The sequence below is a fragment of the Haematobia irritans genome, chromosome 1, assembly GCF_050003625.1.
Source record: "Haematobia irritans isolate KBUSLIRL chromosome 1, ASM5000362v1, whole genome shotgun sequence".
NCBI lineage: Eukaryota > Metazoa > Arthropoda > Insecta > Diptera > Muscidae > Haematobia > Haematobia irritans.
In genome coordinates, this window is record NC_134397.1 from 155,328,637 (window position 1) to 155,352,581 (window position 23,945).

The 23,945-nt window shown below is 32.2% G+C and overlaps 3 protein-coding genes across 4 annotated transcripts in view; 2 read left to right on the forward strand and 1 right to left on the reverse strand.

Moving 5' to 3' along the window:
* The first annotated feature begins 2,235 nt into the window (after positions 1-2,235).
* Positions 2,236-3,481, forward strand: LOC142222039 (protein FAM50 homolog). Its single transcript, XM_075291968.1, has one exon. The coding sequence runs from the start codon at positions 2,357-2,359 to the stop codon at positions 3,443-3,445; it is 1,089 nt and encodes a 362-aa protein (XP_075148083.1). The 5' UTR covers positions 2,236-2,356; the 3' UTR covers positions 3,446-3,481.
* Positions 3,482-5,796: 2,315 nt separating this feature from the next.
* On the reverse strand, positions 5,797-7,465 carry LOC142222040 (lysosomal Pro-X carboxypeptidase). The gene has a single exon (XM_075291969.1). It carries the CDS (start codon positions 7,402-7,404, stop codon positions 5,959-5,961), a length of 1,446 nt encoding a protein of 481 aa, XP_075148084.1. The 5' UTR covers positions 7,405-7,465; the 3' UTR covers positions 5,797-5,958.
* Positions 7,466-12,833: 5,368 nt separating this feature from the next.
* Positions 12,834-23,945, forward strand: part of Apc (APC-like) — a 52,007-nt gene continuing 40,895 nt past the window's right edge. For both annotated transcript variants that reach the window (XM_075291970.1, XM_075291971.1), the window contains exon 1: positions 12,834-12,972. The gene's annotated coding sequence lies outside the window, so the exon portion shown is untranslated. The remainder of the gene's footprint in view (positions 12,973-23,945) is intronic.

The window sequence follows — 23,945 nt, forward strand, 5'->3', positions numbered from 1 at the left end:
AATTGTGCCAAATTTGGTTGAAATCGGTTCAGATTTAGATATGGCTCCCATATATATCTTCAGTCCTATTTGCACTCATATGACCAGGGGGGCCAAAGTTATACTCCCATTTACGTGAAATTTCGCATAGATAGCAGAATTATTATTCTAACTATACATGTCAAATTTAGTCAAAATCGGTTCAGATTATATATAGCTCCCATATTTACGTACACCAGAGTTGGGGAAATATGGTAGACTGTTACACATTTTAGACCCATTTTCAATGGAAGTTTCCTCCAATTAACTAGATAGCGTTAGCCGATTTAAATTTTAATTCTAAAGATTTTGCAGAAGTAAAAAAATTGTCTCCTTTATATAGCTTCCAGCAAATGTGAAGTAGTTGAGATGTAACACAAATTTTGGCCTACATAGGGGTGAAGGGTATAATATAGTCGGCCCCGCCCGACTTTAGACTTTACTTACTTGTTTTTATTTATTTTTATGAAATAAAACATTTATTGAACCTATAAGTTCAGTCTATAAATTTTTAACTAGGGGGGCTATAGCCCCCCTAGGAAATTTGTCTAGCTACGCTAATGTGTTCTATAGAAAAAAATTTTCACAAAATTTTCTATAGAAAGAAAATTTTGACAAAATTTTCTACAGAAATAAAATTTTGACAAAATTTTGTATAGAAATAATATTTTAACAAAATCTTCTATAGAAATAAAATTTTGACAAAATTTTCTATAGAAATAATATTTTGACAAAATTTTCTATAGAAATAAAATTTTGACAAAATTGTCTATAGAAATAAAATTTTGACAAAATTTTCTATAGTAATAAAATGTTGACAAACTTTTCTATAGAAATAAAATGTTGAAAAAATTTTCTATAGAAATAAAATTTTGACAAAATTTTCCATAGAAATAAAATTTTGACCAAATTTTCTATAGAAATAAAATTTTGACAAAATTTTCTATAGTAATAAAATGTTGACAAACTTTTCTATAGAAATAAAATGTTGAAAAAATTTTCTATAGAAATAAAATTTTGACAAAATTTTCCATAGAAATAAAATTTTGACCAAATTTTCTATAGAAATAAAATTTTCTACAGAAAAAAAAAAATAACAATATTTTCTATAGAAACAAAATTTTGACAAAATTTTCGATAGAAATAAAATTTTGTCACAATTTTCTATAAAAATAAAATTTTACGTATTTTTGTAGAGCGAATAGCAGCACACGAACTCACAAAATCCCAGAAGATGGTTAGTGGCACTAACCGAAATATTGGAAATAAATTTTAAAACAAATCAATAATCGATTGTTTCTATGACCTCAAGCCGAATAAAATTAATAATCGGAGAAATACAATTTTGACAAAATTTTCTATAGAAATAAAATTGTGACAACATTTTCTAGAGAAATAAAATTTTAACAAATCAGGTTTTTTTTTTGTTTGGTATTTTTTTGGTAAATTTAAATTTTTGGCTCGAGTGGTAATCGTGATGGTAACTGATGGTAAGTCGTCATTCCCACGCTCATGTTAATGCTCGTGGTAAGCACCTCAACTTCTTGAGGTGCTTCTTGAGCAAGGCCGGCTTATTTGGAAAAAAATTGACAGGAAAAACAATTTCTTCTTTTTCAGAGGCTTTTTTAGAGACCAAGGCCGAGTGTAATTCACTGAATGCTCTTTGTAACAATTAAGCGTGAATCATGTAAATAACCACGTAGTGCAATGGTTAGTATATCCGCCTTGTATTCCAGCTTTCGGTCGAAGACCAAAAATCTTATTTTAATTGGTGGTCTTCCTACCAATTCCCACCAATTCGAAAAAAGTCGTATGCGATATCTAAATCACATCTGAAAATCGATTAACGTAACCCATTATGGGCCTTCAAATGTATAAATATATTTTTTTGTACATTTATAAATTCTAAAAAAATGCATATGCCATAGAGCTATTATAATATCGCTATCGCTACATAATCCAAAACAGATATTTTCGTTTTTCTAGTGATGCTGATGTATCAACCTCCCTATTTACATTTTTTTACATTTTTATTTACCTTTTTTTGTTTTTGTTGTTTTTTTGAATACTCATGTCAAGGATATATGTTTCGCCCATCGTTATTCGACATGGCTGTGTTTAAACATTAAAAACATTCATTTCATTGCTATTGTGATTGAGGTATTCCTACATTAAATACTTGTCATGGCAACTCTTTATTTAACCAGCTGTACTAAACATGTCTCAGCTATTGTGAATTATTTGAAGCAAAGTAAACAATTTTGTAAACCAAGCAAATTCCCATTTTACTAGATTTTTCTATAGTCTACAACGGTACCCCAATTTCCAAACATCTGCCATGGCTCACTATAAAGGAGCAGCCAGTGAAGCTGGCCGAGCCGCCCAACTTATGAAGAAACGTGAAATACAACAGCAAGAAATAGAATTTCGCAAAAAGAAAATCGAGGAGGAATTGAAGCTAGACAAGATAGAAAACAAATTCGCAACCCACTATGATGCCGTGGAACAGCAACTTAAAACCTCGACCATTGGTTTGGTCACTTTGGATGAGATGAAAGCCAAACAGGAAGACATTGTAAGGGAACGAGAGAAAAAATTGGCACAGAAAATTGACGAAAAAGAGCGAGAGAAACAAAGGGCTCTGGAAGCAATCCAAGCCGAAAAGAACAAACAGAAAAAACAAATTAAAACATTGTCATTTAGTTTTAACGATGATGAAGAAGACGAGGACGGCGATGGCGATAACGATGCTGAAGAAGATGAAAAACTGGAAATCAAACCAGAGAAGTCCACAAAAGTGGAAAAAAAGAAATGGACAGACTTGAAACCGGAAGATTTAAAAGCAGTACCTAAAAAAAGGATTTGTAAGAATCCTGACGTTGATACCAGCTTCTTGCCTGACCGTGACAGAGAGGAAGAAGAAAATCGCTTGCGTGAACAATTACGCCAAGAATGGGTCATGCAACAGGCCACCCTAAAAGATCAAGAAATTCCAATTACTTTCAGTTACTGGGATGGTTCAGGCCATCGTCGTAGCGTTGTCATGAAGAAGGGTAATTCTATCTATCAATTTTTACAAAAATGTTTGGAAGTTTTACGCAAAGAATTCAATGAACTTAAAACTGTTATGGCCGATCAATTGATGTATGTTAAAGAAGATTTGATATTACCCCATCATTACACATTCTATGATTTCATTGTCACCAAGGCCAGAGGTAAATCTGGTCCTCTATTTCAATTTGATGTACACGACGATGTTCGATTGATAAGTGATGCCTCTGTGGAAAAGGAAGAGTCGCATGCAGGTAAAGTACTATTGCGGCAATGGTATGAGAGAAATAAACATATATTCCCTGCCAGTCGCTGGGAGCCATATGATCCCACAAAATCCTATGATAAATATACTATTAAGGATAAAAAGAAATAGTAGAAAAATAAAAGTTATTTCAATTTAGAAAAATAATATTATTTGTATTTTTTTTTGTGGAAACTTATTTGTTTGATCATAAATTGAACTACAGAATTAACCCTTTCACTACTGATGTCCACTTAGAAGGACATTCTATTTTCCCACTTAGTTTCGATTTATTTCTCGATGTTATTTTAAAGTAGAGGCTTTCATCTAAATAAGCTATATATATTGTCCATATTGGTGAGGTCTAAAATACATTTTTATAAACTTCTTTAACAATAAACGAAAAATACGAAAATTTGAGACAATTTTTGTACTGTATGTTTCTAGTAAAAGGACATTTATACAAAACCTGTAGCTGATATTTTTACGGGTTCTTTTGTTTATTTTTTCTCACACTTTGAGAGATATTATAAGCCAAACAGCGCTTATTTTCGCAAGGACATTTGGTCAAAATTCTAAAATCAAGTTTTCAGAACAAGCTCATATAGCTTTTGAAGTAATTGAGGTAGGTTTTCAAAATTACAATTTTTGTTCTACATGCTGTTAGTACAAGTAAAAAAAGAAGAAAAATAAATGTTTTTATCATTAGGTTTATTTCGGTAGTGAAAGGGTTAACGGGACAACAAAAACATAGAAAATATTATTTGAGCATAAATTCGATCAAAGATTGATGTTGTAGACTTGTCAAATTTGAATTTTCGAGTTTTTCGAAACTTCCGTAGAGAGACAGTTTCTCGTATCGTTCGTAATTTGTTATTTGTAATTACAAGGGGCAATGGAGAACAGTGAATCCAAGCATCCCCAAAGGCCAATATCATTTGATAACCCCTTGCCAGATAGTAGGAATTATCTAGTCGATATCCATCCAATATTAGGTTAGGTATTGTGACTATTCAGTCGATTGTGATACAACCCCATCCAATATTAGAAAAACCGACATTTGCTCTTATCTTGGCAAATATCAACAGTTGAATTTGCGTTATCAAAGTACACACAATTAATTTTTAATTGAAATGTCTTCAATGGCAGAAATGAAAGTATCAATCACCAAAGTCAATTAAAAAAATTAGTTGATACTATTATTTATTATGAATGATTTTTGTTTGAATTAATGAATGAATTCGATATCGAATGCCGCACATGATTAAATCGCGGAATTAATTGATCCAATTTTTAAATTGAAGTGTCTTCAATCACAGAAAAGATAGTATTAATTAAAAAATTGCATCAATTAAAAAAATTAATTTATTTAACTAATTTTTGTGATTGATTTTTGTTTCAATTAAAAAATTGTTGAATCAATTAAATTTTTAATTGAATAGTTTTTAAAATTCAATTAAAATTTTAATTGGAAAAGTTTTATCGATATTTTTTCTGTGTATAAAAACAGTCACGTCATACTCCCCTTTCATATTAGACTTTTCGACTATATCGTTAATGTTCGATTTGTCGATTTTGGTCGCTATAAAAGTCGAATTACCAATTTTGGCCAAATTCAAAAGACATGTATGTCCATTCATAATTCTGTGACGGTATATTCGGGGCTAGTGCAAGATCACACAAAGATTTCGAAATAAGAACAATAATTATGGTCTCAATATGAAACAAATATTCTATACGGTAAAAATTGTAGCTACGCTGCGTACAGGTATCGTCATTTATTGCAATGGATTTACTTTTAATGCAATTTCAAACTTTACTGTAGGATAAGTCCATATGGGAGCTATATCTAAATCTGAACCGATTTCAAGGAAATTCGGCATAATTTACGACACTATCAATTGCACCATTGTGTGAAATTTAAAACAAATCAGGCTGAAATTCTGGCTTCTGGGGCCATATTAGTAGATATCGGGCGAAAGATATATATGGGAGCTATATCTAAAACTGAACCGATTTCTTCCAAAATCAATAGGGTTCTATTCTGACCAAAAAAAACATACTTGTGCCAAATTTGAAGTCCATTGGACTTAAATTGCGACCTAGACTTTGATCACAAAATGTGTTCACAGACAGACGGACGAACGGAAAGACGGACATGGCTAGATCGACTCAGGGGCCGGCCCTGAGTAATATTGCTAAAGACATCATATGTCTATCTCGTCTCCTTCTGGGTGTTGCAAACATATGTACTAACTTATAATATCCTGTTCCATAGTGCGGGTATAAAAACTAGTCTTTTAAAAATCTTCCAATTTCGGGCAAAATGCAGAAATTTAACTCGTTTATTCCTAATTACTATGACTGCATTCCCTTTCTAAACAGACGAAAACTCTTTAAAAAGTTCTGCTGTGAATTACAGTCTCCTTTGACCCATTTCATAAAGAAACATAGTAACCCCCTATTTAAAATGCCTGTAAAAATATTTGTTCGATTTGAAAATTTATTTTCTAAAATTTATATTCGTAATAACTTAAAAACAAAGTGATTTACATATAGTTCAGTTGGCTTAAGGTTACGATAACTCTTCTGCAACACGCAACACTTTTTATGATACTCATAAATCGTCAATACCTCTTCCGTGACTACCAATGATATTCGGCAATCCACTTTGCAATTATACTGGACTCCCTTTCTCTGGCTTCTAAAACTGAACGAGGATCTTTAGGATTTGTAGCCCTTAAATCCAAGTGATGGGCACCTTCGGGAATTATAATTATATGGATTGCTTCATTATCTGTTTGTAAAAAGCCACCACCACTCCATGGATCCAAAAGACCATTGCTAAATATAATATTCGATATATCACGTACATCCTTACCACCATAACGTACAGTAATGTCATTTAGCTTTGGCATCAAGCGATATTTTTTCATACAATTTTCCGAATATTCTTTGAAATTCCATTCTTTGGGGCGAAACATGGTATCCGGTGTAGAGCACATAGGCATAACCATTTGGTTACAGGTCTGTATTTCCCAAGCATCACCACCAATTGATGCTGGGTCAAAAGCCGATTTGTAGTCTAAGCATTTGCTGGACCCGGTAAAGTTGAAATACACATTTATGGCCTGCTGCATTGCATCCAATAATTTGTCACCAGTTTCTAGATTTTGTAAATACGAACAAAATTGTCTTACAGGATAGGGAGGCAAAGGACTTAAGAAATCATTTGCATAAGGATAATTGGCCATGGCCAAATTTGCATATACATCTTCTAAATAGTCCATAAATTTGTTGAGGTCATCTTCCGTTTTGATGGGATCACAAAACATAAACGCCCCATTTAATTTTTTCTTTCCTTCTTCGCTGGAGCTCAGCTGCTTAAACAAATCCCAAGATTTTTTAATATTGGCACTACATGTCCCGTTTTTAAATGATGTTGCAAATATGGAAGTGGTGATTTTTGAGAATATATCACAAGAGGTCAGCCCTTCGAATTGACGCACTGGGGCCGATGCTGCCAACGCACCATAAACTAAATGAGAATATTTCATGCGGAACCAGGCCGATAACATGCCACCATAAGAACCACCAAAAGCAATAACTGGACCATATTTATATTTTGTTTGCAGATCGGTTATAAGCCAAGCAAAATCCTCCAATGCCTGTTCCACACTCAAATAGCCATAGTTCAGCAGAGTGATATTAAAGGAGTCATTGCCAAAAGGCAATGATTTGCCATAATAACGATGTTCGGCAAACACAACACATGCCCTGTACTTTTGAGCCAACTCCCACATAAAGCCAGTGTTCTGGGCAAATGTTTCAATGTCACCTTCATTGCCGGTATAGAAAAACAGTGGAGATCTTTCACTTTGTTTATCCACATAGCTGTCATTTATCAGATATCGTAGTTTAAAGGTTTTATTCACAATGAAATTGAAATGATCTAGTGGCACATCGAATTCCTTTGTTTCATAATGATACGTAGCTTGACCGTAGCCATACGAGATAAGGGTCAAGAAGATTATTATATTAGAAATTGTTGTGAAATCCCACAAACTAAACACCCGCTTTGAACTAAACATCGTTTTCGGATGAGAGCTGCCGGGAGAATGATTGCAATTGTGAGTACAGAAAGTAATTAAGGTTTTTGTTTACGGCCTCTGTATTGATCGATGACGATAGGGATGCCAAAACCAAAAACCGGCCTAAAAATCTCATAGAAATAATAATAACTCCCAAATTCATGTAAAGCAAACATTATGGAAAGTTAGGTTTGTACCATTCGAATGAGTCTCAGGTATTAATTTTACTTAGTTATTGATTTAATTAAAATTTAGTTTTAAATTAGAAATTGACTACAAAGAATTAGTGGAGGACATGGAATTTTAATGTTAACATTCACGTTGGTACATATTGGGTATGGTTATTTTATGTGTGGGGATATACGAATTTAATGACTATATTTGTAAAGCATTGAGTTTCAGATCAACATCTAAGCCGCTGGTCAATGAGCTGGACTCCTCTAAAATCCAAACATGGACGTGGGGCTTTGTTACGGCAAGAAAAAATAAATAAATAATTTAATCAAGAGCGAAGAACAAACTGCCTGAAAATAGGCTTGTGAAAATAAAGTGTCAATCAGATAAGAAATATAATAAGATAAGTACATATCCTCACAGCCTAATGTAAAAATAGTGCAAGATTCAACTCGTACCTTTGTTTTTATCTCGTATGAATGGAGTTTTGTCTTATTATTGGAAGGTAAATCGCGGATCGAAATCAAAGAGCGTTTGGTTGCTGTGCCTCTTATTCTTCTTCTATAGCTACCGTTAATGTAATTTGTTTAAAATATTTTGACATGGTCGCACGTTGAGATTTTTAAGCCAAGTCTACCACAGAGTATTAAGTGTCAAAAATACATAGCCACCGATATAGATGAGACGCTAAACATTTTTAAAAATACATATAATGCATGGAATTTTGGTCGTGAATAAGGTGTCGGCGTGATTGGTGACTCGTTTACTTACTAGGACAACAAACACAATATTGAAACAATTCCAGAAAAAGGTTTGACGAGGTCGAAAAAGGCGATTCTGTGTTGGTAGTGGGCGAAACATGTACTGATACATAGCAGAGACCAAAAACATTGAAAGCAGACGTCACTGAACGAAAATGTTCCGAGGAAAGTAAAGGCTAGAAAGGCGCTGGTCACCGCTTTCTGGGATTCAAAAGGGCTTATTGGATCCCGGAGAAAGATTTAAACGAATATGCGGAAATAGCGGCAATTTTTTGGGCACTGATTTTTCACATTAATTGGAAACCGACTTGCATCTTCCAAATTGGGCTACGAACTGCTTTCCCATTCGTTGCATTCTCCTGAATTTTATTTCCAAGCTTACAAAAGAACCCACTGGCCACAAAAAAGTTGTTAGAGAGAACTATTTTACTGGGAAAAAAGGAAGCGTATTTCAATTTATCACACAACATAAAAGATTGCTTATATTTTTGAAAGCAGCTATTGCTTTGTAGCCATTATTTGATATGCTAAATATGATTCCTATCGGTGGAGTTTTTTCTACATAAACCGATCCCCCAAGTTTTGTTCTAGCTTTAGAAAGCAATATTTACCCGAGATGTCTGAAATTTGAAATCTGACGCTCTTTTATACCCACCACCATAGGATATTACATTAACTTAGTCATTCCGTTTGTAACACATCGAAATCCGTCCGTCTGTTGAAATCAAGCTAACTACCGAATGAAATAAGCTATCGACTTGAAACTTGGCACAAGTAGTTGTTATTGATGTAGATCGGATGGTATTACAAATGGGCTATATCGGATCACTTTTACATATAGCCCTCATATAAACCGATCCACAAATTAGCTTGCGGAACCTCTTAGAAAAGAAAATTTCATCCGATCCGTCCGTCTGTTGAAATCAAGCTAACTACCGAACGAAATAAGCTATCGACTTGAAACTTGGCCCAAGTAGTTGTTATTAATGTATACGGGAGCCACCGTGGTGCAATGGTTAGCATGCCCGCCTTGCATACACAAGGTCGTGGGTTCGATTCCAGCTTCGACCGAACACCAAAAAGTTTTTCAGCGGTGGATTATCCCACCTCAGTAATGCTGGTGACATTTCTAACGGTTTCAAAGCTTCTCGAACTGGTTTCACTGCAATGTGGAACGCCGTTCGGACTCGGCTATAAAAAGGAGGTCCCTTGTCATTGAGCTTAACATGGAATCGGGGAGCACTCAGTGATAAGAGAGAAGTTCACCAATGTGGTATCACAAAGGACTGAATAGTCTAAGTGAGCCTGATACATCGGGCTGCCACCTAACCTAACCTAATGTATATCGAATTGTATTGCAAATGGGCCATATCGGATCACTTTTACATATAGCCCCCATATAAACCGATCCCCAAATTTAGCTTGCGGAACCTCTTAGAAAAGAAAAATTCATCCGATCCGGTTGAAATTTGGTACGTGGTGTTAGTATATGGTCTCTAACAACCAAGCAAAAATTGATCGTAATCCATATCGGTACATAATTATATATAGCCCCCATATAAAACGATTCCCAATCACACAAAAATTGGTCCATATCGGTTCATAATCACGGTTACCACTCGATCCAAAAATTATCTACCAACATTTTATTTCTATAGAAAATATTATCAAAATTTTATTTCTATAGTAAATTTTGTCAACATTTTATTTCTATAGAAAATTTTATCAACATTCTATTTCTATAGAAAATGTATGATATGTACTGAAAGAAGTTTTCTTTTCTGAGGAACGAAGTTTTAGACAAGCAAAGTTTTCTTTTGACGCTAAATAATTTTCTTTAAAGCAAATAAAAAGAATTGGAGACAATCGTTGAATCGCATATCATAAATTTGGGTTTGTTTGGTCTAAAAGAAAATAGTTTTTAAGAAAGGGGAATTTCGTTTGTCCAAAATTTCGTTCCTAAGGAAAGTATTTTTTCTTTGGGTATACCTCTTAGTTGGAGAGGAATATTTTGCAAAATCTACCAATATAACAAACAGTAACATTTTTGGTAGAATTCCACCAATTGTGGCAACCGTGCTCATAATTGTATATATTTCAATTCTGGCTCTCTAATTACCGCGCAAATGTTCATATGGGTTCGTAATTATTTGTAGACTTCCCTATATATACCGGTCAAGAAGTGAATTATATACTAATTTAATGGGCCTTTTTTGTCTAATATATACCAATTTAGAAGACGATGTTAAGAAGTTTTAAGATACCTTGCGATCGGCAAGTATTACCACAACCCAAGTAATTCGATTTTGGATGAGGGCTTACAGATTCACATACTTGAGAGAGTATATGAGCTTCCGCCTGACCAAAATCAGCATAATTTTTACCTGTTAATACTTCCCATCAAATGTAGCTTGTTTAAGACTTTACTCTTTCCTTACAGGTTTCATATAGCCTCCATATAGACTGACATGATGTATTTACTTCTTGAGCATCTATAGGCCAAATTTGCGGTCCAATTTAAAAATGAGTCTATTTTACTTTATAATGCATTGGGCACTTATTTTCTTTTACGAATGTTTCAATTGTATTCTCTCACATAAAGCTCAAGCAGTCGGTATCTTAAAATACTACTTATAAATATTTCAATAATTAAGCGGACTTACCATTACATTTCATTCCATTATTATATTTCACACATGCTACAGTTTATAAATATAGTACAAAGAAAACGAAACCTACGCGGAAAAAAGACATCCCACAGAATGCATATTGTATTTGTAAAAGTAGTCTCTCTGTACGATACTTTTTGCGAGTAAACGAAACACAAGAACAATTTTCTTTTAACGATAGAAGCCATTCCATTCCAATATGATTAACATTTTCTAATATATAAGCTCAATTTTTATAACAGCTTTAACAATTTCACAAACTACATCCGCATCCTACAAAAAACGCGCCAAAACTGTTCACTAGCATTCATGAAAGCTTTGGAGAACATATTGTACAAGCATGAAAGAGATAGAGTACTATTGCAGACAAGGAAATGCAGTTAACAAAAGTTAGTGTTGCCATTTCATGTGGATTTAAAAATGAAGGATGTAGTGTTACCTGAGCTTATACAAAGCAAGTGCTTATGGATCCTGATTTAAATAAATGTTTATGTAGCGCAAGGACGTATATTTTCTATGCAAATCATTAATAAACAATTTTTGTTATCAAAAGAAATGTGATTTATATTTTAGTCCGTTATTTTCTTGATTTTTTAATAACCAAGTATTTGGTTCTTGTTTTGCAATAAGTACTTTTCTTTTCCTATTTCTTTTCCTATACAAAGCACTAATTATGGTTCTTGCGAGCCAATTTGAGAGCCCTTAAGCAATTTATTCAACTGAATAAACATTATATGTCGCAACCGACAACATGAAATCGTAATAGTCTTTTTATTTTATTTCCTGCATTGACGAAAATTTCAGTATCATTTTATACGTCGTTCGCACGTAGCATGTTTTGGGGTTTGATATGTTTTCCCTTTATAAGCATTTTAAAACGAGTCGTTTTCCTCGTTCAAAAAAACAAGTTCAAAAGTTTTTTTATATTGTATATTTAAATATTTCTCAAATTTAAGATTCCTGGAAATTGTTCGAAATTGTAATGGACACAAACGTTTTGTATGAGTCTGGCATCATAAGCAAATCAGCTGAGTTCATGCCATGAATAAATTGGCAACCCTATCAATCGGTTTCTGTTATCGACATCTCCTAATACACATTTCCCAGGCTGAGTAAATAGTTATGCAACGGCGTCTCTATGTAATATGGATTTTAATTATAAGAAATATGTACATATACAATTATTATTCATATATAAATTAATTCAGATTTCAGTGACGATGTTCTCTTTGATATACAGATTATCCATTTTGTAAGCGTTTCATTTCATAGCCTATTAATCTTCACGTATTGTCAAGACACATTAGCCGCCGGCTTCACATCTTTGTGCAAACAGCACGGTTATTTAACTTTGTGCTATATCAACCAGTCAGTCTTCTGTCATATGTCGATTAGTAAACACTTTGGTACCGCAAGTTTTTCTGTGTTTCCGGGAGTGCTTGCTGGAAGAGAAGATTCGATAAACGATTTTTCGATATTTTCTTATTAGAATTACATAGTGCCATATACATACATACACAACAGTCCTTTGCAGGCAAATGAAAATTTTACAGTAAAATATTTCTTTAAATGTAACAGTAAATTCTTATAAAAAACAAACCAATGAAGTGTTATCAGTGAAGAATGAAATATTCGTAGAAAAAATGTGTGAATAATCTCAATTTCAATTGATAAATTTTCTATCTTTTATCATGTTCCCGTGAACAGGGGTGACAAAACGAAAATTCACAAGTTTTTATGGTTAAAATTGACTACCACCACAAAGAAAGGGTGGGGTAATTGGAATGTTTATCATTAATCAAACTCTGGTTGAAGTAGTGAGAGTGTATTTTCTCAAGTGTTTTACAAAATAAACAATAAGAATTCGAAGCAGCAGCTAGTTGCAGTAGCAGTGAAGAAGACTAACTTTGCTTCCAACAGACTGCGACATCTTTGTTGGGAGTTTTAAGACCTACACACTCGAGGTATGTGTGCAATTTTCCATTTTTCACATAAACGCATCTCTGTGTTATGTAGGTGGTATTCCATTGTTCTTTCTTAAAATCCATGTATCTGTATATAAAGCGTCAATAGTTTATTCCATAATGCATTTTAATAATTGTTTTTAATCCAAGTTTTGGTGTGGGCAACTTGAAAACTGCATTTACTGTAAACGGCTCAATTATTTTGGCTAAATTTTTGGTCACATATACAAAACGAAAAAAAAATCAATAAGTTTGTGATTTGTATACACAAATAGGGCCATTTTCTTCTTCGTCCCCTCTTTCATTATTCCTCTTCTTATTCCTGTTATGTTATTCTTTATTGCAAACATACGCACGTATGTACTTAACATTTGGCAAGCTGATTCCACGATGGGATAGAGTTGCCATGATTTTGGGATATTTCTATAATTTTTAAAATGGTCGAATTTTTTTTTTTTTACATAAAAAGCCGTTGCAAAAGCACAAAAACGAATGAGAAATTTAGGGTAAAAATCAGATCATTTCGGGGAATGATCCAAAGCAAAAATTGAAAATGTTTATTTTTTTATATAATTATTAAAGGAACCTAACTATAAAAATTGCGATTTTGGAGCGGTAGTGCAAACTTAGTGGCTAATTTTATTAATAGAGTGTGTGAACAAATGTATTCGAAAAAGTTTTATTATTGGATTATCGAGTCCCATTTTTAATACTTGTTTGTTGCAACATTTATATGTTTTTGTTGAAAATTTGTTAAACAATCTGTAAATTTTGAAACAACAAATTTTATCCGTGAGAATTTTGGAGCTTCATCTATCAAACACGAACTTATCTTAAAAAAAAAAACATTAGGAGGGAAATTTTGGTTAGAATCATTGTGGTCTAGATGTAATGGTATAACAGTTTTAAAAATAAAATAAAAATAAATCTTACATTTATATATAAAACCCGTTATGCAGTTAAGAAAAGCATTCTACGTGCACATAAAGCAGTTTTTCCATGTAATTCTTAAACTAAACAGTCGATAACATCGTTCCATCGAATATTTTTCTAACAAAAATGCCAATACAATGTACAAATTTCGCTAGAGATACATACAGAGCTTAAAGGAAAATTTTAAAAGCCTATTTCTCACTTCAGAAACATTCGTTTGACTTAAACGCCACAAATGCAGCTTTTCTTAATAAATTCACGTTTTTCGACATCCTAGTCGGACAAAAGCATTGATTTCTGACTTGAGAATTTGACATAAGCATTGAAAAGAAATTGTTAGGTGTTCCTATTATAAGAATTTATGTTGAAACGTTGGTTTCTAGATAATTTGTTTTTTAATTTTTGTCATAACTTCCTTATTTTTTTAGAAATCTTGATTATAAATTAAATTTGTGCTGTAGACCTGAAATATTTTTTTTTTTTTTTGTTTGAAGGTGAATTCTGTGTTCGGTTGTTTCACCAAAACTCTGAATTAAAAATTGTAAAAATATATTTACTATTTCTAAATTAATTGATTAAAAAAAGTAATCTTGAAAATAAGCAGGTTTTCAGCTTGAAAACTTAACATAGTATTTGATTAGGACCCGATATGATGCACATAACCGACATTTTATTAGTTTTAACATTTCTTAAGCTCGATGTAGTTCTTGCGAAAATTCCTGTTATGCCTCCCATATGAAATGCTAAACAAATTTTCGCTAAGACGATAATATCGCTTGCTTTAATATTTTCTCATAAGAAACATAAAGGGTGATTTGTTAAGAGCTTGATAACTTTTTTTAAAAAAAAAAAACGCATAAAATTTGCAAAATCTCATCGGTTCTTTATTTGAAACGTTAGATTGGTCCATGACATTTACTTTTTGAAGATAATTTCATTTAAATGTTGACCGCGGCTGCGTCTTAGGTGGTCCATTCGGAAAGTCCAATTTTGGGCAACTTTTTCGAGCATTTCGGCCGGAATAGCCCGAATTTCTTCGGAAATGTTGTCTTCCAAAGCTGGAATAGTTGCTGGCTTATTTCTGTAGACTTTAGACTTGACGTAGCCCCACAAAAAATAGTCTAAAGGCGTCAAATCGCATGATCTTGGTGGCCAACTTACCGGTCCATTTCTTGAGATGAATTGTTCTCCGAAGTTTTCCCTCAAAATGGCCATAGAATCGCGAGCTGTGTGGCATGTAGCGCCATCTTGTTGAAACCACATGTCAACCAAGTTCAGTTCTTCCATTTTTGGCAACAAAAAGTTTGTTAGCATCGAACGATAGCGATCGCCATTCACCGTAACGTTGCGTCCAACAGCATCTTTGAAAAAATACGGTCCAATGATTCCACCAGCGTACAAACCACACCAAACAGTGCATTTTTCGGGATGCATGGGCAGTTCTTGAACGGCTTCTGGTTGCTCTTCACTCCAAATGCGGCAATTTTGCTTATTTACGTAGCCATTCAACCAGAAATGAGCCTCATCGCTGAACAAAATTTGTCGATAAAAAAGCGGATTTTCTGCCAACTTTTCTAGGGCCCATTCACTGAAAATTCGACGTTGTGGCAGATCGTAAGTCTATTCATGATGAAATGTCAAAGCATACTGAGCATCTTTCTCTTTGACACCATGTCTGAAATCCCACGTGATCTGTCAAATACTAATGCATGAAAATCCTAACCTCAAAAGAATCACCATTTATAACAAAACTGTCTTGTTGGCATTTTCGGTAGCATATCCATGAATTACTTATGGATACGTATCTTAAAAACTCCTAGCACCGTCTTCTAAAATGTAAGTTAGTCCATACGTGGTATATATTAAACTTAAAAAAGGCCGATTAAGTTCGTATATAATTCAGTTTGACAAAATTTTCTATAGAAATAAAATTTTAACAACATTTTCAATAGAAATAAAATTTTGACAAAATTAGAAATAAAATTTTGAAAATTTTTTTATAGAAATAAAATTTTAACAAAATTTTGACAAAATTTTCTATAAAAATAAAATTTTGACAAAATTTTCTATAAAAATAGAATTTTGATAAAATTTTCTATAGAAATAAAATTTTGACAAAATTGTTCATAGAAATAAAATTTTGACAAAATTTTCTATAGTAATAAAATTTTGACAAAATTTTCTATAGAAATAAAATTTTGGTAGATTATTATTGGCTCGAGTGGCAACCATGATTATGAACCGATATGGACCAATTTTTGTGTGATTGGGGATCGGCTATATATAACTATAGACCGATATGGACCAATTTTGGCATTGTTGTTAGCGGCCATATTTGCTCATTTTGCTCCTCCAAGAGGCTCTGGAGGACAGATCTGGGGATCGGTTTATATGGGGGCTATATATAACTATGGACCGATATGGACCAATTTTTGCATGGTTTTTACATACCATATACTTACACCTCGTTCCAAATTTCAACCGGATCGGGGGAATTTGTCTCCTCCAAGATGCTTCGTAGGTCAAATCTGGGGATCGGTTTATATGGGGCTATATATAATTATGGACCGATATGGACCAATTTTTGCATGGTTGTTACGAGAACATATATTAACACCACGTACCATATTTCAAATTTGCTTCTCTAACAGTCTCTGCAAGCCAAATCTGGGGTTCGGTTTATGATTTAAATTTTTGTAAGTTTTAAATTTGACTAGTAGATTCTTGACGGATTTCGAAATCGACTCTAATCAGCATTTATGTTAAATCATTTTAAAGAATTTAATGTTTTAAATTAAAAAAAAGATTTCTTGATTAATGCTACAATAAGCGAACTTTTCTTTTATGCTGTCCGATCCTTTGATTTTTTTTTAAATATAGAATCATTTTATTTATGGGACCTAAAAAACTCAAATCTACATTTAATCATCCAGCTCCTCAAAATAGTTAACTGATGACCCACAATATGAAAACAATACCGATGTTATGGAATTTCTTCTATGCATTTTTGTTATAGATAAAAATGGCTCATCCACAAAATGTCGTTGTCGAGGTCGTTGTTCTGGATGGCATATTTTTATGCGAATATTCCTTATTTGCTCTTTAACACTTTGCTTAATTGATGTTGAATGTATGTCTGGTAATATTTCAATAACAGAATCTATGTTTATGGCTAATGGAACTATAAAAAGAACGAGTACCTATTTCTTTTGCAAATTTATTGCAAATACCAATGAGACGAGCCCTAAACACATTTTTAGGTCTCTTTGGGTTTTAATTGTATTTTTTTTTTGAATACCTTGCCTTCCGGCAAAGTGAATATACATACATATTTCAACAGGGACCCTCTTACTTTTTTTTGTCGAAATATTTATAGGGTAATAATATTTTTTTTAATTTACATAAGATTTTAAATTACTATGGTGTGTATTTGTACACGTTGTTTTTCTCACAATATTTTGTTTATATTTTTTCACTCGGCCTCCTCTACATGTAGGCAACGGCTACTTTACTTTGTAGTTGTTTTGGACGTAGCGTAGTATCAAGCGCCAATGACCGTAAAAATAACAACAACACTAACGACATAATACCACTTCAACAACAGAGATAATTTGAATATTGCCGGTTGTTGGTGATAGCGATCCGGGCGCACGTACTTAGTGAACATTGCAATAAAGTATTGGCTAGTATTCTTCTTAGCCGTTAACAAAATGTTTGTCACTGAACAAAAATAGCTAGACTTAAGTTATGGGCCTTAAAGTGGTGAACAATTGGCACGCACATTTCTACCCATTCTAACCAAATATTTTGTAGTAGTCGCAGAAATGACTAAGTCTCTAGAAATTTCTGATTGTAATTATACACGAGTATTTTCCTAAAGTAATTAAATGTAATCTAATCTAGTACAATATTCAAGGTGAAAACGAATCAACAGTTTACTTGTTTTTTTGTACGATCTCAGAATGGAAAATCAAAGATGAAATCCCTTGGAGTAGGTTCCAAAATTTTCTATAGAAATTAACTTTTGACAAAATTTTCTATAGAAATAAAATTTTGACAAAATTTTCTATAAAAATAAAATTTTCACAGAATTCTCCATAGAAATAAAATTTTCACAGAATTTTCTATAGAAATAAAATTTTGACAAAATTTTCTATAGAAATAAAATTTTGACAAAAAATCTTCGATAGAAATAAAATTTTGACAAAATTTTCTATAGAAATAAAATTTTGTCAAAATTTTCCATAGAAATAAAATTTTTACAGAATTTTCTATAGAAATAAAATGTTCACAGAATTTTCTATAGAAGTAAAATTTTGACAAAATTTTCTATAGAAATAGAATTTTGACAAAATTTTCTATAGAAATAAAATTTTGACAAAATTTTCTGTAGGAATAAAATTTTGACAAAATTTTCTATAGAAATAAAATTTTGACAAAATTTTCTATAGAAATAAAATTTTGACAAAATTTTCTATAGAAATAAAATTTTGACAAAATTTTCTATAGAAATAAAATTTTGACAAAATTTTCTATAGAAATAGAATTTTGACAAAATTTTCTATAGAAATAAAATTTTGACAAAATTTTCTGTAGGAATAAAATTTTGACAAAATTTTCTATAGAAATAAAATTTTTACAAAATTTTCTATAGAAATAAAATTTTGACAAAATTTTCTATAGAAATAAAATTTTGACAAAATTTTCTATAGAAATAAAATTTTGACAAAATTGTCTGTAGAAATAAAATTTTGACAAAATTTTCTATAGAAATAAAATTTTGACAAAATTTTCTATAGAAATAAAATTTGGACAAAATTTTCTATAGAAATAAAATTTTGACAAAATTTGCTATAGAAATAAAAATTTGACAAAATTTTCTATAGAAATAATATTTTGTCAAAATTTTCTATAGAAATAACATTTTCACAAAATTTTCTATAGAAATAAAATTTTGACAAAATTTTCTATAGAAATAAAAATTTGACAAAATTTTCTATAGAAATAAAATTTTGACAAAATTTTCTATAGAAATAAAATTTTGACAAAATTTTCTATAGAAATAAAATTTTGACAAAATTTTTTATAGAAATACAATTTTGACAAAATTTTCTGTAGAAATAAAATGTTGACAAAATTTTCTCAAGAAATGAAATTTTGAAAAAAAAAAAGTTGCCAATATTTTCTAAAGAAATAAAATGTAGGCAACATTTTCTATAGGAATAAAATTGTGGCAAATTTTTCTATTGAAATAAAATTTTGACAAAATTTTCTATAGAAATAAAATTTTGATAAAATTTTCTATAGAAATAAAATTTTGATAAAATTTTCAAAATAAAAAATTTTGTCAAAACTAAATAATGAAAATGAAATAATGAAAAATAAAATTTTCCTATGGAAAATAAAATTTTGGCAAAACTTTCTCTAGAAACGAAAATTTTGTTTTAAAAATGGCTTCGGTCTCGTATTCGTCTGAATATTGTCTTTTATGAGGAATTTCTTCTTTGACTTCGGCCAAAAATATCCAATCAGTAAAAAGCTAGTGCTGCTATATTAAATCTGTTTTTATTGAACAGCACATATGGAAGAAATAACGTAGATATTTACTTTGTGTATTATGATTTGTGATCATAATAGAATTTTGCATAATTGTCCCCACTGACAATTCCACTCACGTATCATCTTGTCACATTTTTCGAAATCATCAATTGAAATCATCATATTAGTATTTACAACCTTTCAATTGATATAACATTTTAAATTTTAGTTAATTGAAATGTTACAAATATGCTTTGCTGACCGACAATCCATTTAAAAATTCCCAATAAAAAATAATTAAAAAATCATTTGACTTTGTTTTTTTGTTTCCTAAACAAATTAATTGAAGCATGTGAACAACTCAAACTACCATATAAGGCAGCAATAATGATTAGCTTATTTAAACCTTAATTCCACAATTAATTCGTAGGTGTTTTTTTTTTTCATTTTTGGATAAATCAATTTAAGACAATTTATTTGACAAACTTTATTATTAGTATACATTTGCAGCAATTAAATTTAAAAAATGATACAAATAGAGGAAACATATGCATACATTATGTGGTATGCTAATTATGTTTTAGATCCTAGACACCATATGAACGAACGCTATTTTGAATTAGGGGAAAAATGGTCAGAAAAATTTTCTCTGAATCAATAACAAAATTTATTTGATCCTATTAATTTTTAAATTGAAATTTCTTCAATCATGAAAATGATTGAAGAAAATTAATAGGAAATAAAAAATTTTACTTGATTAAAAAAATGATTTCAATTAATTTTTTATTTGCGGTTAACACTTACTTATTATATTATTATTTGTTTATAATTGTTTTTTCTTGATAATTGGTTGCATTATTCTTTAGATTTGAGTACAATGAAATTCAATATTTCCGAATAAATTTTTCAATTATCTTTGAATTATGTCTTCGAAGATAAATTTGAATTTGAAATTTGCAGCAAAAACTTAGCCGAGACACAAACCACCACCAAAAATATTTTCCAAATTTGAATTTGGATTTTTAGTATTTTGCTTATTATTCAAAACTAAGCTGCATGCGGTATAGAGACTAGGTTCATTGGAAAGGGCTTGAGCTTAGCTTTCATACCCACGAAAGTCTTAATTAGAAAAGTATTTGTGAAAAGCGCAAATTTGAAAATTAAATTTTCAACAAATTTTTACAACGGGCCCACTGTGCCAAAACTAAGCCGCGTGCGATATAGAGACTAGGCTCATTGGAAAGGGCTTAAGTTCAGCGTTCATACCCATGAAAGTCTTCATTAGAAAAGTATTTTTTACAGCGGGCCCACTGTCCCAAAACTAAGCCGCGTGCGGTATAGAGACTAGGCTCATTAGAAAGGGCTCGAGCTCAGCTTTCATACCCATGAAAGTCTTCATTAGAAAACTATTTGTGAAAAGCGCAAATTTGAAAATAAAATTTTCAATAAATTTTTACAACGGGCCCACTGTGCCAAAACTAAGCCGCGTGCGGCTAGGCTCATTTGAAAGGGCTTGAGCTCAGCTTTCATAATCACAAAAGTCTTTATTAGAAAAGTATTTGTGAAAAGCGCAAATTTGGAAATAAAATTTTCAACAAATTTTTACAACGGGCCCACTGTGCTAAAACTAAGCCTCGTGCGGTATACAGACTAGGCTTATTGAAAAGGGCTTGAGTTCAGCTTTGATAATCACAAAAGTCTTCATTAGAAAAGTATTTGTGAAAAGCGCAAATTTGGCAATAAAATTTTCAACAAATTTTTACAACGGGCCCACTGTGCCAAAACTAAGCCGCGTGCGGTATAGAGACTAGGTTCATTAGAAAGGGCTTGAGCTCAGCTTTCATACCCATCAAATTTGAAAATGCTTTTTCAACAAATTTTTACAACGGGCCCACTGTGCCAAAACTAAGCTGCATTAGAGGTGTGCACGTGAGTAATAGTTTACTCACGCTCACGCACACTCACGACAGAAAAATCATGCTCACGCACACTCACGCACGATATTTTTTGGTAGGACTCACGCTCACGCACACTCACGAAAAGAAAATTTGTATTCACGCACACTCACGCACGAAAACGTCGTGACTCACAAAAAATACCGTGACTCACGAAAAATACCGTGAATCACGAAAAATATCGTGACTCACGAATAATTTTATAATTAATTTACCTTACCGAAGTGTCTGAAAACATGAGCATTATTAAAATCGAGAGTGTTATTAAACTCTTAACGTCTCAGGTGTCACTAGAATTGTAATTGAATTTAAATCTTAAGCGTTTTATGTTGGTGAGCAGGATTATTGTCGTGAGTGTAATTCGTTACTCACGCACACTCACGAAGATATTATTTTCGTGACTCACGCTCACGCACGACATTTTGGTTTGTTAATCACGCTCACGCACACTCACGCTGTTGTCATGAGCGTGACTCACGACTCACGCACGAATCACGAAAATTTTCGTGAGTCACGACAATTTCGTGTCACGTGCACACCTCTAAGCTGCATGCGGTATAGAGACTAGGTTCATTGGAAAGGGCTTGAGCTTAGCTTTCATACCCACGAAAGTCTTAATTAGAAAAGTATTTGTGAAAAGCACAAATTTGAAAATTAAATTTTCAACAAATTTTTACAACGGGCCCACCGTGCCAAAACTAAGCCGCGTGCGGTATAGAGACTAGGCTCATTGGAAAGGGCTTAAGTTCAGCGTTCATACCCATGAAAGTCTTCATTAGAAAAGTATTTTTTACAGCGGGCCCACTGTGCCAAAACTAAGCCGCGTGCGGTATAGAGACTAGGCTCATTAGAAAGGGCTTGAGCTCAGCTTTCATACCCATGAAAGTCTTCATTAGAAAACTATTTGTGAAAAGCGCAAATTTGAAAATAAAATTTTCAATAAATTTTTACAACGGGCCCACTGTGCCAAAACTAAGCCGCGTGCGGCTAGGCTCATTTGAAAGGGCTTGAGCTCAGCTTTCATAATCACAAAAGTCTTCATTAGAAAAGTATTTGTGAAAAGCGCAAATTTGGAAATAAAATTTTCAACAAATTTTTACAACGGGCCCCACTGTGCCAAAACTAAGCCGCGTGCGGTATAGAGACTAGGTTCATTAGAAAGGGCTTGAGCTCAGCTTTCATACCCATGAAATTTGAAAATGCTTTTTCAACAAATTTTTACAACGGGCCCACTGTGTCAAAACTAAGCCGCGTGCGATATAGAGACTAGGCTCATTGGAAAGGGCTTGAACTCAGCTATCATGCCCATGAAAGTCTTCATTAGAAAAATATTTGTGAAAAGCGCAAATTTGAAAATAAAATTTTCAACAAATTTTTACAACGGGCCCACAGTGCCAAAACTAAGCCGCGTGCGGTATAGAGACTAGGCTCATTGGAAAGGGCTTAAAATCAGCTTTCATACCCATGTAAGTCTTCATTAGAAAAGTATTTGTGAAAAACGCAAAATGTGCCAAAACTAAGCCGTGTGCGGTATAGAGACTAGGCTCATTAGAAAGGGCTTGAGCTCAGCTTTCATACACATGAACGTCTTTATTAGAAAATTATTTGTGAAAAGCGCAAATTTGAAAATAAAATGTTCAACAAATTTTTACAACGGGAAATGTCTAGATGATATAATTTTTTTTAGTTCTTGTAAAGAGACACATAATTTATCTTAAATATTTAATTTAAAAAAATAATATTTTGAAAGTCGGGAACTCGAAAAATAAAATTTTCGAAATTTAAAAAACGTCGAAAAGTCGATAAGTTGTATTTTTTTCTCAAATATAGAGGTCGAAAGAAAAGTCGGTTTTGAGGTTCCGCTTGTAATCCCTGCAACTGCTAAATTTAATTATTTAACTTTTAATATCTTGAATAAAATGCATGCAAATTAAAAAAAAATACTTCGTTTAAGAAAATTTTAAAGTTTATAAAAAATATTTCAAATAAAAAATATATGTTAGATATACACGCAAAGAAAAAAAAAACGTGTACCGAAAACGTTTTTCTTTTGTTAGAGTTTTTTTGAATTGCTTCGAAAATTTTAAAATTTTATCACCAAAAAAAATTCGTTTGTTACAAAATTTTTATTTTTTTTCAATAAAAAAAATATTTTTGAATCAACAACACAGTCAATTTCGTTTATATCAAACACAGTTCTTTTATGACTTTAAGTCTTTAATAAGACACATTTTACAGTTCACTGTGCCCAACTAAATGTATGTTTCTGTTAAATAAAGTTTGTTTAATCGGCTCGTAGGCGCCGCAAGCTATGCTATATAAATATAACTTATATGGATAATTGTCAATTGATGACAGTAACAGCTACATAGCTCAGTGGATAGTGTGTTGTCTTACAAATTGCATGGTCCACGGTTCGATTCTCCGTTCAGGCGAAAGGAAAAGTTTATAAAATCGAATAATTTCTTCTACATTGTTTGTATTACAGAAAAAGGTGATAAAAACTGAAAAAAACTCGTGGAAGTGAGAAAGATGTGAGGGAAAATG